Source organism: Pleurodeles waltl, chromosome 9 (assembly GCF_031143425.1).
Source record: "Pleurodeles waltl isolate 20211129_DDA chromosome 9, aPleWal1.hap1.20221129, whole genome shotgun sequence".
Lineage (NCBI taxonomy): Eukaryota > Metazoa > Chordata > Amphibia > Caudata > Salamandridae > Pleurodeles > Pleurodeles waltl.
The window spans coordinates 536,388,442-536,403,340 of record NC_090448.1 but is presented as its reverse complement, the minus strand read 5'-3'; the positions used below and the strand labels follow the sequence as shown (position 1 = coordinate 536,403,340).

The window sequence follows — 14,899 nt, the reverse complement described above, 5'->3', positions numbered from 1 at the left end:
ACTTATGCTCACGTGCGCTGGTCAGAAAGCGGCGATCTAACGGAAGCTATACCTGTCGATAGAGGGGTTAGGCAGGGGTGCATTTTGGCACCAACACTGTTTAACCTTTACATCAATGGTGCTGCGGACCAATTGCTACACTGTAATCATGACGCCCCAAGGCTAGCTGGATCCCCCGTCCCCATTTTAATGTTCGCCGATGATACTTTATTAATTTCAAGAACACCCATGGGCCTACAAAATGAATTGGACGCCTATTACAATTTTTGTTCTAATAGAGGACTTGAAATTAATCCAACAAAATCGAAGTTCATGGCTTTTTACCCGCATAAACTATTTAGGGGGAAAATGACGATAGCAGGCCAACCAGTGGAGAGAGTCAGCCAATTTGATTATTTGGGGATTAGGTTAAGCGACGACCAACGTTGGTCGGCACAGATCGGGAAGAGTCTGACAGCACTTAGGCCGAGGTCAACAGTGATAGGGAAAATTGCCAATACTTTGGAAGGGGAGATAACACCTGCCATCACTGTTTACAAAGCAGTGACAGTAGCAGCCTCAATTTATGGTGCTGAGCTTTGGGGACACACTAACTCTAGGTGTCTGACCACGGTAGAAAACCGCTTTATACGAAACTTCTTGAAGCTGCCGATGAGCACCCCTCTTACCCCCCTCAGATTTGACTTAGCCCTAAATGAGATACATAACGAAATTGCACTAAGACCACTAATGTATTGGATTCGTCTTTGGACTTCAGAGTATCTGTCCACCCTCCATATAGCATTAGATGAATTTCTCGTAAGTGATAGCGTACTAAAGATCCCTTGGTTCAGACACATTAGAGATACGTGCAAATTCCTCAAGATGGAGGAGGTGTGGAGTGCTCCTCATAATTTGACCAGGGAAACACAGGAACGTGTAAAAAGGTGCTATTGGGAGAACATTTTGGCCCAAATTTGGTTAAAAAATCATGGCAGTCTGACTCTACAGTTTCTAGACCATAAATGCAGCCCCAAATTTGAGGCCTACATGGATAATGTAAATCCTCCCTACACTAAAACATTATTCATCAAGTTCAGACTAGGGACCCTCCCGCTCAAGACATTTACAGCGCAATGGAGATTGGAGGACTGTAATTTAATATACTGTCATCACTGTCAAAAGACAAAAGAGTCACTCGCGCACTTTATGTTTTTCTGTCCTAGATATCTGGCACCTAGGAAAAAGTGGATTGCTCCGTTATGTAGGTCAGTTGGGATAAGGGAATGGGATATAGCATTACGACTTTTAACAACTGACACAAATGACAAAATAGTTTTCTCAGTTGCGAGATATTTGCGAAGTGCATGGGCCATAAGAACCAGAGAATTATTATAATCGTGCGTTTTTAAAACATTGGTTTTAGATTATACCTATTTAATATAACAGGTCTTAACTGGTTGAAGTTAAAGATACAATGGTCTAATTATTTTTATTTTTATTTTTGGATCTTAAGATTTTAAGAATAATGATGGGTTGCTTTGTTTCCTACAATTTTGTGACCCTATTATTTATCTAGGGCTCTTAAAGTAAACTATGGAATTCTTTCCTTTTATACTTAACAACTGAGATAAATGACAAAATTGTTCCCTCAGCGGTTAGGTACTTGTAGAATATATGGGAGATAAGAACTAGAGAGTTGTTATAATCATGTGTTTTTAATATATTGGTCTTAGATTATATTTATTCAGTTTAATAAGTTTTAATTGATTGGAGTCAAAATACAATGACCTAATACTTTTATACTTTCTGGGATGTTAAGATTTTAAGAATAATGCTAGTCTTGCTCCATTTTCCACAACCGTGTATTATTCAGGACTTTTTTTCTTTTTCTTTCTTATAACTGACATGTTGCACAATCTTGTTATGTTTTTGTATTGTCTACTTTTATGGCTTCCAGCCGAAATAAAGTTAGTATTTAGAACTCAAATTTCCAAGTCCTCATCTACTGTCAATCAGGTTTGAGGCATCATTAATGTTTGCAATACCAACCAATCAAGTTGGGCCAATATTTTCCTCTTCTTCCTCTTCAGAAGGCCTTCTTGGAAGGTCACCCTTTGCCCGTTTCCCATAATATCCATGTGCTGCTGCTCATATACAAATCCCTTCGGCGGGAATCCTCTGTATTCTGTTTCTGGTAAGTCCTGTAACCAAAGGAACAGAAGACAAAGAAGAAATAAATGAAGGGATGTCCTTGTGTGTACTGTGATTGAAAGTTGTCCTCTGTCTTGCAAGCAACAATCTGAAAATGATAAAGATACTTATGATCAGTTAAGGGCAAACCTAAGGACAGTTAATCTGCTGCTGATTGCAAACTACATCTTCCTCACACATTTAGAATATAAGCATGAAGTGGCCCCAATCCTCCCAAGATTACTAAACCTATGTTTGATTAGGATGCCGCACAGCTTGTAATTGGTGCTAGCAGTTGTGGTTTGCCTAGAAGAGGTTGAGGATTGCTACCTGAAAAATAAAGGCTTTCCCACCTCAGAAAACAAGAAATGTCCTAGTGCACCACCAGAGATTGCTAAATACAAAAAGGTTTTGGAATTTGAGGTACCAAAGGGAAAACGGTGGGGAGTTTGCAGCGGCACAGAATATTGAGGATATTCATCTTTACATCTCGCCCTTCTAAGATTAGACCCAAATGAAGTAATTACTTGCTACCAGAAGAGTCATGTTCATCTAATCGTTTGAACTTCCTTGAAAGTTTGCCTGCTTTTCTATGGGAATGTGTGGCTATGATGTCCGCAGTGACAACCAATCCCTGTGAAGAGAAGGCCCACTGGAGAAAATCTGGATTATCTCCTTTCAGCCATCTCAGGGTTTGTGATCCATTTAAATACTAAAGATGGTTTCAAACAAGCTGAAAAAAAACTTTCAAGGCTGACTAAACAGCAAAAAATTCCTTCTTGTGTACCACCCATTTCAAATTCATGACCATTAACGACCTCTAATTTATGTCTTTGGACCTGATTGACCAACTTGCAATTACATGTGTAATTTATACCTTTGTAGTAATTTACACTTTTGTAGTAACTTACACATATAACCTACACTTTTCCAGTAACGTACTTTTGTAGTAAGTCCAGCACTATACTGATACTACACACCCTCCCACAGCACATAACGGAGGTAGGGACTTAAAATTAAACCCTCCAGGAATTAATGTTCATCTAGATTATATAAAAAGTCTAAAGTATAAATACATAGAACTTAATGCTAAAATATATTACAATTTCTATATATTTATTGTGCTATAAAATAGTTATTAGACTTTTTTTTAATTTAAAATATAATGTCACGTTTTAAAAAATAACATTAATTTGAATGAATCTATACATCACTTTTAATAACTAATAATTAATATTTTTAAATATTTTTTCTTCAGGTGGAAATGTATTTTTCAATTTAAACTTCAGAAAAAATATTTTTATTTACTATAACATATTTATATTAATTGAAATGTAAATTTACATTCATTTAATAGTGATGTCGATTTTTTTTCCATTTTGTCTTATAGTTAAAGTAAATATAAAATGAATTTACATTGCTTTTTAGCTTAAAAATAGTTGTAATATTTATTTTCACGTGTAATGTTTTTAGCTTTTCCCTACACTTTACAATGAGAGATCTGCGCCCTGACTGTGGAGTCTCCTAGCCTCTTAACAAGTCTATCATAGAATGAAATGTCTATAGCTTTTCCCTCATTTTCAGAAAAAAGCTCAAAGTGGAAAATTGTCATGAAATCCCTTCTGGTGAACTTCTTCCTCAGTCTTCGCTGTAAGTTTTGGCATTTCCTGTTCTATTTTCGGCTTCAACATTTTCCTCTCTTGGTGCTCTGTGTTCCTACAGTATACTACTATTATTACATATGGAAATGCAGTGAAATACCAAAATTATGTACTTTGATTGGCTTTAAGCTAATCAGTACTTACAAGGATAAATCATAGCCATAATCTGAGAACAGCCTCATCACAAACACAATCAATACTTTGATTGCATGACACAAGTGTTATACATGCCAAAATAAATTTGAACCAGCGTAAGATGTGATGTCTCCTACAAATACGTGGAAGGACAACCTTGAGGCAGAGTACAAAGAACATTTAACTTGAAGAAAGAACGAAGCCACCTGGATGGTCCGCACAAATCTGTGCAAGGTAGTCAGACAGACAAATATATTAGCCAATAACTAGGGAGATTGGTGCGCAGGTCAAAAAATAACTGCACTGCCCAGAACATGCAGGTAGTATAGACTCAAAATGGATTGTTTGTTTTGACAATCTGTTTAAAACTAAATAAGAGTACTGCAATGCTATATAACAAAATTAGAGACCATAACATTCGGAGCCCTAACACGCAGCGCTGTATGTTTTGTTTTTTCTTTTTTTTCTTTCATGAGATGCATCGTGTAACAATCCCCAACGTAGCACTCTGTATCGGTTTAAAAGCAAATACAGTACATTCATGTATTACAACAAGACTAACCATACACCCTTTCCTGATCGCAGTATCGTACCTTAAAGCCTACTGTGAGGATGGAGGATGGGTAGGGCTGCGCATGTATGTATAAAGTCCGCAGTGACACTCGATTGGGACAGGTAAGGCTCTCCACTCTTTATTTAACATGAGTGTAATGCACCAAAATTTGTAGGTGGTAATGGGGCCTCGGGGGGGAGACGAGGAACGAGGAGTTCCCCCCCCCCGGGGTTTTTGGGACAGGTGGCACGACCCGAGGGACATGGTTGGTCTCCCGGGGTGTCAGTTCTGGGTGGGTGGGCCAGTTATTTAATCGGCCATTTTATGAATCCAGGCACCATTTTGGGAAGGTGACCTGGTGGCCGGGCGTTAGTCAGGCAGGCTCTGGTTTGGCTTTTCACATGGCAGTTAGTGTTGGGTTTTCATAAAAAAAATTAAAAAAAAGAAAGAATTAATTAGATTTCTGGTAATATCGCGCGTTAACTAGGCGGATTACCTCAGGGAAGCATTAAGTGTTGTTAGGTGGCGGAGTCAGGCGTCTCGTGGTCACGATGGAACAGGATCCAAAAATCCTTGAGGCCGTGGCGCTGTTACGCCAAGCGGGCCGGCTTGACTTGCTGGTGGAAGGGGCCTTGGCGCCGGAGCGCCCGGCGCGCAGGGCCTCCGCGGGAGTCGCAGCGGCGGTTGCCGCATGCTCCCCGCCACATTCCTCCGGAGTTAAGAAGGTGAGTGGGGCGGCCCGGGGGGCGGGTTCGACGGGAGGGTCGTGGGCGGAGAGTGGGAGGCCCCGAGGGAGGGCGATGGGCCGGGGTTCCCCGAGGCTTTCCCGGGGGCGGGGCAGGGCTCGCACGGCGTGGGCCGGATTCCGGCATCAAGGGCAAAGGCGGGGCCCTTGGTGTCGGTGCGCCGGGGAAATAAAAGGAGAGAGGTTGTCGCGCAGGGAAGGGAAAACCCCTCTGGTAATATAGGCCGGGGGAAGGCCGGCTCGCGGCCGCAACGCGCGCCCGCCCCCAGGCCAGTGCAAGGTTCTTCAGGCAGCAACGGGCCCTATGAGACAGTAAAAAAGGCGATAGTGAGTCAAAAGAAGGGGCAGGGCCCGAGTGAGAAGGGAGGGGACCTCATTGGGACGGGGGGCAGGTCATCAGAAGCAGTTGCAGCTCCACAGGGTGCACGTTTTGAGCCGTTGTCAGAAAGTGATCCCAAGGTACCGGTGTCAAAGAAATGGCCTACAATGCTCCAGTGGAGCAGTGAGGAGGAAAGGGGGAGTTCCCCAGGGGGTAGGTGGTACGAGGATGGCGCCCCGGAAGTTAGTTCCCAGGGGGTGTACGGCAATGCAGGCAGGGAGGTGTCGCAAGTATGGGGGGTCCTGGATTTGGGAGAGGGGTCTGGTGAGGAGGGTCCAGGGGGGGAGGGTGGGCCAGAGGATTACAGTCAGTGGGATATTGGTTCGGCCCCCGGCACACCAGACCTTGTTTGGCAGGGGCCTCTGGATTACGAGGACGACGACCCAGGCGAGCAGGACGCGGCTCGAGTGCGCTGGGAGGAAGGGAAGGCTGGCCCTTGGGCGGCTAGCCGGATGGCATCACCAGGACGGAGCAGGCGGTGTTTGGGAGCTGCGGACGCTTACGCTGGGCGGTCTGGAGGAGAGGGTCGGTCACCCCCCGTCGCCGCCGCCCGGGGAGAGCGACGTCCGGGTTCATCAAGAAGGCGGACAACAGACAGAGGGAAGTATTCTGGTTGCGCGAGGTGCGGTGTTTCGGGTGTGAGTGCGGTTGGGCGAGAAGAGGGGTCGGATGAGAGCCTAGAGGAGGGTGAATTGATTAACAGTGGCAGTGAGGATGAGTGGTGGAAAAGAGGCGGGCGGGGAACTTCTAACTCTGTCCGTCAGTTATTGCAGGCTCAACGGTCGGGTACACGGCAAGGAGGCAGAGAGCGTAAAGGTGGAGAAGCGCGGACGGTACAGGAGCGGCCCCCGCTGCTGTCTCCAGGTAAGATTTCGTCATGCTCGATGATATCGGTGGCGTTGGAGGCGCAAGAGGAGTCGGTGCGCTTAGTGAAGGGAGTGTATATGCAGGACGCAGGAGTATCGACAGAGGGCGACGGGAAGGTATCAGGGGAAGGACAGGGCCTGAGGGCAACAAAAGAAGGGGAAGGTGCGGCGGATCCCGGGACGGAGAAGGGAGCGAAGGAAGAAAGGGAGGGTGAACCGTCGTCCAAAAAGGTGAGGTTGCCCTATATGGGCACGGCAAAACCTCTGGGGGCGCATTTGATGCCGGCAACAAAAGAGAAGATTTGGAAGGGAGAGTATGTGGACATATTAAAATTGTTACATAGAGAGATCAGGGCCAAGGAGGGCTCCAAGGAGGAAGAATGGGAGCTTTCTAAGCGGCCGAAGGTACCGGTCACGATAGATAATTGGACAGCGGGGTTTCTGATATTCGCTAACGTATATTGCAAGCGATTCCCGGAGAGGTCCGTATCGTTATTTAAATATATGGACATCATAAGAAAAGCTCAGCTTAATTATGGTGGTTATGCATGGCGTCAATACGACGAGGAGTTTCGGGCGCGCATGGCCGCGGACGGGGAGGTCCAGTGGGGGGAGATTGACACAGACTTGTGGCAGCACACTATGGGGCCAGCCAAATTTGGGAAAACGGTTTTCACAGCTAGTGGGTTGCCTATAATATATCGCCCCTTTCGAGAGCGCCCCACCCAAGGGGTGGGGTCCGGGGGGTCCAGCCCCAATACGTATAACAGTACAGGGTCCGGAAGGTCGGGAGCGTGCTGGGACTATAATAAAGGAATATGTTCCAGAGAATACTGCAAGTTTCGGCATGAGTGTACCAAGTGTGCGGGTAGACACCCGGTCACAGCATGCAGTGGCCAACAGAATTCCACCAGTTCAGGGGGAGCAGCGAGCGGGAGTCAAGGGGGTACTGGCGGAGGAAAGGAGGGGCAACGACAGCGGCCAGGGGTGGCAGGAAAAGGCTACTACGCCAGTTAAATTGGATCGGTTACGGACATGGCTGGTGGGCTATGACAGGCAGGGGGAAGCTGAGCTATTGGTTCGGGGTTTTCGGGAGGGGTTTAGGCTGGGGTACCAAGGTCCGCGGGAGCGTCGGTGGGCTGAAAACCTGCGATCGGTGCGCGGAAGGGAGGTGCTGGTTCAAGAAAAACTAATGAAAGAAGTAAGAGAGGGTTGCATGGCGGGCCCCTTCTCGCATTGGCCGTTGGAGAACATTATCGTGTCACCAATTGGCGTAGTCCCAAAAAAGGAGGAGGGACAATTTCGGTTAATCCATCATTTGTCATGGCCGGAAGGGGCCTCGGTGAATGATTTTATCCCAGAGGAATTTACAAAGGTGTCCTATGCGTCGGTGGACATTGCGGTTCAGATGGTGGACCAGCTGGGGCCGGGGACTTTGATGGCGAAGACGGACATTAAGTCTGCCTTTCGGTTACTTCCGGTGCATCCGGAGGACTTTGAACTTTTGGGCATCCAGTTTCAGGGAAACTGGTATGTGGACAAGGCACTGCCTATGGGGTGTTCCAGCTTGTGCGCGCTATTTGAGCGATTTAGCACGGCCCTGCAGTGGATATTCGTGAGGGCTACGGGTCACCAAGAGGTAACACATTACTTGGATGACTTCTTTTTTGCGGCGCCAGCGGACAGCCCGCGCTGTGCGGCGGTGCTGAGCTGGTTTATGGACATTATGGGAGACCTGGGCGTGGCCCTGGCTCCGGAAAAGACAGTGAGGCCAGCAACGGCGCTGTCGTTTTTGGGGATTGAGCTGGATACGGTGGCAGGAGTAGCCAAGTTACCGGCCGATAAAAAGAGGGACATGATTGGCAGGATACATGACATGCTACGGAGGCGCAAAGTCACGGTGAGAGAGGTGCAGGTGTTGTTGGGACATCTGAATTTTGCGTGTAGGGTGGTGCGAGCGGGGAGAACGTTTTGCAGGAGACTATCCCTAGCGTTGGCGGGGCAGACACTCCCTCACCACCATGTGCGGTTGAAGGTGGGAGTGCGGGCGGACTTGTCCATGTGGGTAAAATTTTTGGAGTCATTCAATGGGATCCCATTAAAGGTATGGCGGGAGTGGGAATGGGATGCGCAGCTGTTTTCGGATGCGGCGGGATCGGCAGACTTTGGCTTGTACTGGGAAGGGCGCTGGTGCGCGGAGGAATGGCCGCGGGAGTGGAAGCATGGCGGCCGTAGCATTGCGTTTTTGGAATTCTTTCCGCTGATCGTAGCGGTGTGTTTGTGGGGCGGGGAATTGGAGCATTCGCGGGTGTTGTTTCGGGTGGATAATTTGGCGGTCGTGCAGATGGTCAACCGGCAGTCGGCGAGGGAGGCAGGCTTGTTGCAGCTGTTACGGGTTTTTGTCCTTCTATGTTTGCGAAATGACATACATTTCAGCGCGAAGCATGTACCGGGCGTGAATAATGACATTGCGGATGCTTTGTCTCGTTCACAGTGTGAGCGTTTCCATGGATTAACCACGGGCGCGGCTTTGAGAAGAATTCGCATGCCGGAGGCATTGTGGAAAGTAGGCGATCCAGGATGCTTCGATTGGTTATGAACTCTCTGGCGCCGTCTACGCGGAGCGCTTATGCGAAAGCATGGGCGGAGTTTCTGGGATCTGGGGCTCGGCGGCGGGAACGTCAGGAAGAGGTGGTGGAGGATGTGATACAGTTCATTATGGATTTGATCGGTAAGGGTCAGGCGCGTGTCACGATTTCCGGTAAGTTGTCGGCGATCGGGTTCATGGGTAAGTTGGTCTGGGGTTACCAGCCATCGGCGGGGGAACTGGGTGTGAGAATTTTGCAGGGTTGGGAAAAATCGTTGGGGCAGAAAGTTCGAGAGCGGCAGCCGATTTCGCTGTCATTGCTAAAACGTTTGATAAGGACGCTGGGAAACGTGTGTTATAACGATCAGGAGGCCATTATCTTCCGAGCTCTGATGTCGTGGATGTTTTTTGGCGCGTTTCGGGTATCGGAGCTACTGGGTCTCGCCGGAAAAGCGGGCATCTTATGGAGGGAGGTTCGGGCGGTAAAGGAGGGGTTGGCACTGTGGGTTCGGCGATCAAAGACGGATCAGAAAGGTGCCGGGGTTACGGTTGTGCTGCGGCGGTACCCCTTTAAGGACATTTGCCCGGTCACGTTGGCGGTGCAACTTCGGGCGAAGTCGTCGGTTTTGGAAGGTGCGGTTTTTTGTCATGCGGATGGGAGCAGGGTGACGGCGGCACAGCTTCTGGCGGTGTTGAGAAAATGTTTGGACATCTTAGGTTGTGATGCAGAAAGGTTTGGGACGCATTCGTTTTGGATAGGGGTGGCTACAGAGGCAGGAGCCAAAGGTTGGGACAAGGAGGAGATGATGGCGTTGGGTAGATGGCGGTCGGACTGCTTTAGGCGATGTGTGCGCGGTGATTGGTGAGGGCCGGGGTGAAGTTGTATGTTTTCACATTTATTTTTCTTTTGCAGGTGTGGTCCTGGGGCCAGAAGCGGCACATTTGGAGATATGGGTGATTGGGCACTCCTTCATAAAATGGGCCCAACGTCAAGCAAGGAGAACTGCGGCGGGGGGCAATTTGGGTTTGGATGAGGAGCGTTACAGGGTGACGTGGAGCGGTAAAGGGGGAATGAGGTGGGAAGAGCTAGTTCCTCGGCTTGAGAACATGAGGGGGAGGGGGCATTGCCCGGATCTCCTTTGTGTGCACTTAGGGGAGAATGATTTGGTAAGATCAACAGGTTTGAGCTTACTGAAGGTTATGAAAAGGGATTTGCAGTTGGTCAGTGAGCAGTGGAAGGGGTGTCACATTGTTTTCACGGCGTTTATACCGCGGCGGGTATGGAGAGGGGCCAGGAAACCGGGGGCCATTGAGAGGGCCAGACGTAAGATTAATAAAGAGATGAAGGGTTTTTGCGCGGGTCAGGGGATATCATTCATGGAACACGGGGACATACGTTTCGAGGATATGGAGTTCTTTAGGGGTGATGGGGTTCACTTATCTTTCTTGGGGATGGAGTTATACCTTTTGCAGCTGAGAGAGCAGGTCAAGAGTCTTCTACAGGAGCCCATGGGGGGGGGCAGAAAAAGAGGGGCCTTTTTCTGGTGGCGGGGACAGCTGCAGGGCAGCTATTGAAAGCTCGGGGGAGGACGGAGCTGGCAGGGAAAGTCAGGTATTAGGACGGGGGGAACAATAATTAGACAAGGACAGGCAGGTGACTGCTCAGTAGCGGACAGGTTCAAACAAGGGCAGAAGTAATGGAGACGAGAGGAAGGAAAAGACAGGTCGAGAAAAGGGGGGGGAGGGACCGGGGTAGGGGTGGGGGAGGGGCGGGGGCAGGTGATTCGATGTCTAGTGAGGTTTTAGTTTTGTAAGGCAAAGGCCTAGGGGGTAGGCCTAGGGGCACCTGTTCCAATAAAGCGGCCTTTTACACACACAAACAGGTCTCGTTGTGTCACTCTGTCCCAATGGGGCCTCGGGGGGAAGACGAGGAACGAGGAGTTCCCCCCCCGGGGTTTTTGGGACAGGTGGCACGACCCGAGGGACATGGTTGGTCTCCCCGGGTGTCAGTTCTGGGTGGGTGGGCCAGTTATTTAATCGGCCATTTTATGAATCCAGGCACCATTTTGGGAAGGTGACCTGGTGGCCGGGCGTTAGGCAGGCTCTGGTTTGGCTTTTCCCTCCCTCCCTCCCTCAGACTAGGCGGGTTTGTTGGGGGGTTTTCTTGGAACAGGTGTCCGAAGGCGGTAGGTAGGAGTCGCTTGGACAGGTGCGTGCCAGGGCGGGGACAGCTGCAGGGCAGCTATTGAAAGCTCGGGGGAGGACGGAGCTGGCAGGGAAAGTCAGGTATTAGGACGGGGGGAACAATAATTAGACAAGGACAGGCAGGTGACTGCTCAGTAGCGGACAGGTTCAAACAAGGGGAGAAGTAATGGAGACGAGAGGAAGGAAAAGACAGGTCGAGAAAAGGGGGGGGAGGGACCGGGGTAGGGGTGGGGAAGGGGCGGGGGCAGGTGATTCGATGTCTAGTGAGGTTTTAGTTTTGTAAGGCAAAGGCCTAGGGGGTAGGCCTAGGGGCACCTGTTCCAATAAAGCAGCCTTTTACACACACAAACAGGTCTCGTTGTGTCACTCTGTCCCAATGAAGATTACTAGGAAGTAATTGGTTCACTATCCCACTGATAATATAGTTTACAAACATAGCACAAAAATGTGTCAGAATTTGTTTTTATTCTTCAGTTTGTAGTTTTCACAAGGGAAGCCTTCTTTTCTTAGGCTACAGAAGGTGTGTCATTCTGATTTCTTACTCATTTCACACATGTTGAATTGTTTCTCTACTTAGTGGATTAGCCAAACGCGGTGTTTAACCCGGTGGTCTGTGAAACCTGGGCCTTTTTCAGGGCCTAGAATCGATCACGGTCACAGAAAGGTTAGCATGGTCAGCCGTAATCATCTGAGGTGTGGGTGGAGAATGGGGGGAGGGGTTGAAGTGGTTTCTGCAGCGTGCAGATATTTCTCTTGATGTGGTCTGTAGAGAAGTAAATTGCAAACTGAAGTGGCAGCATGCCCTTAATACTGTCACTCCCGTCCTGTACCTGGCAGGCATGAGCGTTGACATGCAGTGGATGCACTACTCACATACTTAAATAGCGTACACCAGTGCAGAAAGGTAACACAGTGTGCCTGGGCTCACAGGCTGCGCCGGGAGGGCTTAATAGCGTCTCAAAGCCGGAAATGGTCACAGGTCAGCAAGAATTATAAGCAACACTCCTACGTGGGTGTTTCAAGAAGCTGTCCTTGTTTAATTGATAGGGCAGCACAATTATTCTATATTATATTTGTATATTTTTGGGATCATTCTTGGACTTGTTTGCTTTTTGTGGAATGTCTTGCATAAAATAAATACTTATTTTAAATCAGTTTTCATAAAAGGTGCACCCAAATCACTAAATAATTCTGTAGCTACCACAGGTTACTGATAGATGTTTATTTTTCTTCCATACACACTTCTATGTGGTTTCTCTTTGGAATTCGCCCCCCCTCAAAGCCGATGAAAGATTAATTTAATGGGCGAGTGTTCCCTTCCTTCCCCTGCACTGATGTCTTTCTCAGGTGAATGTTTAACTGGCGTCATTGAGTAGTGCCCATGGGAACCAGAACCCTGCCATCAAGTGACCGCATGGTGAGGGCAGACACTGAAGGACGCTGGGGAGAGAGCGCAGCAAAGAATTGGAGCCCACCTTGAAACTGACTTGGACGACTCATGCCAAGACTGTGCACTACGCAAGAACTCTGGGAGCCATCCTTAAATGTCTTAGCGTTAGAAAATGGGACTAGGATATTCGAAGGCGAATCACAAGGTGACGAAAGTGACTCCGATGCAGTCCCACGTGAACCACTCCAAAGCATCCATGGCAGACAGGGAGCTCGGTGGAATGATGGAGACGAGAACCGTGCGCTCTCTTGACGCTCTGCCACAGATTCATTCAACGTATGAAAGACAGCTTCCGCCTCTGAGGGAGACTCTGCACGGACGATGCTCAGCAGGTAATAAAAAACAAAAATATGATGTCTGTAGGAAATCCTCTGGAATTATGCTGTATGTTTACTGTCGCCGGTTAACACATGGAAACATTCTTAAAGGGCAGTGTTAAGTACCTGGCATTTTGAATAACCCTACAAATATGTAGGGTCCGTTTCTTGTTTTAGGCCTATGAGTTAATGCATATTTGTAAAATACACTTTTGTGATTTTTTCAAGAACTATGCAAAGAAATAACAACATTTAGCTGTATTTTAAGCACCAATGGACACGTTGGACCGATGACAGTATATGTCTGTGCTTCAGTCCTTTAAACATATAAAAAATACAGCCTACCCTCTTTTAAATGTGTTCAGTGCTAAAATTGGCACACCGTTCATTCAGCACTGCACGATTTATATTTCATCAGGGTTGCAACAGGGCGGAAAATAAGCAAGGGCACAAAAATGAAAATGGCATTTGTGAATTGGGTGCTAAAAAAACGTGACCCACATTTGCAAATGGAGCAACTTCTAACTTTTGTCTTTGTGGTGGTTGAAGGAAAATATTGTGTGTCTTTAGTGGGTACCAGGAGCAAATGCAGTGGCCTGTGGCCCCACTGTATGCGTCTGAGGATCTTCTTTCCCAAGAAGAGGACAAGCAGCAGCAGTGGGTGACAGCCTGTCCGCAGGATATGTGGTTAAAAGGTGTAATATGGGACATACAACCATCTGTCCATTATTTTTTTCAAAATTCATAAAGTCGACTAGTTCATTTCGAAAGCTGCTGTTACACATGAAAAACCAAAATTAAAATCGGCTCACATTTTTCGTTAGGGTTCACTTGTTCGTTCACAACATGCAATAGAACAAGCATTGGCAAGGTGAGTTATCTTCGGAGCTTCACAACACAACAAAAGTACTAGGCCAGCAACAGCGCAATCTTCTCTAACACAAAATTAAGTAATGAACAGGTGGCGGTAGTCGTAAGAAGATCCCACAATTCTCTCACACATACAAGACGGGTACAACACAGATAGCTAGCACACTAAGGAAGGATGAGAGCAGTTAAAGCACTGTCGTACGCTGTATGTAAATATACAAAAACATACAATAAGTCTAAGACTCCTGGAAGAAACAGACAAACGTTTTATAGAATTAACATACATTCATGCACTCACATAGGATGCTTTATCAATGAATTCCACATCTAGCACTAGGAAGCAGTAGTAAGTGCTACCGTTCACCGGTTGTACGATCTCCTTGTTATGGATACCCTACTTTGTGTGAGGTTATGTCTCATATCTACATTCATGTTCTCCTTTTGTCAAACATATTAAAATGCTGTGTTTCGTGCCACCCCCTCTTCTCTCAGCTACCCTCTTAAACTATTTTTTTATCTTGCAGGCTCCTTTTTCTTCTTAAATGCACGATCCTCACACTTTCCTTTCTCACCCAACCACTTCTTTTTTTCTATCTCACATACTGTCCTCTCTCACATTTCTCACACTTTTTATTTGTGCACCAATTTCTGTACGTACTCTTCGTTTGTCTTGTCTGTCCTGTATTCCTGAAGCTCACCACACACACAGAGACACACACACACACACACACACACACTACTCTTCCTGAGAGTCATCTCACTTTCAAATCTCATACATTCTTTTATCATATCTTCCTTTTAGATATCTTCTCACCTTACCTTTTTCTCATACCCTTCTCTCAAAGGTCCTTTGTCTGTCCCACAAACTCCTCTTACCATCTGTTTCTCACACCTTGTCACACCCTCTCCTCTCAATTAAATGCTTCTCTCACAGACTTACACATATTGCCCCCTTTGTT

General features: G+C 47.3%; 1 protein-coding gene across 1 annotated transcript in view; it reads left to right on the top strand.

Annotated features, from left to right (window-relative positions):
• The first annotated feature begins 12,733 nt into the window (after window positions 1-12,733).
• Window positions 12,734-14,899, top strand: part of CCDC198 (coiled-coil domain containing 198) — a 175,650-nt gene continuing 173,484 nt past the window's right edge. The window contains exon 1 of the mRNA XM_069207443.1: window positions 12,734-13,085. Within this exon, the coding sequence (XP_069063544.1) occupies window positions 12,866-13,085 (220 nt within the window). The 5' untranslated portion in view covers window positions 12,734-12,865. The remainder of the gene's footprint in view (window positions 13,086-14,899) is intronic.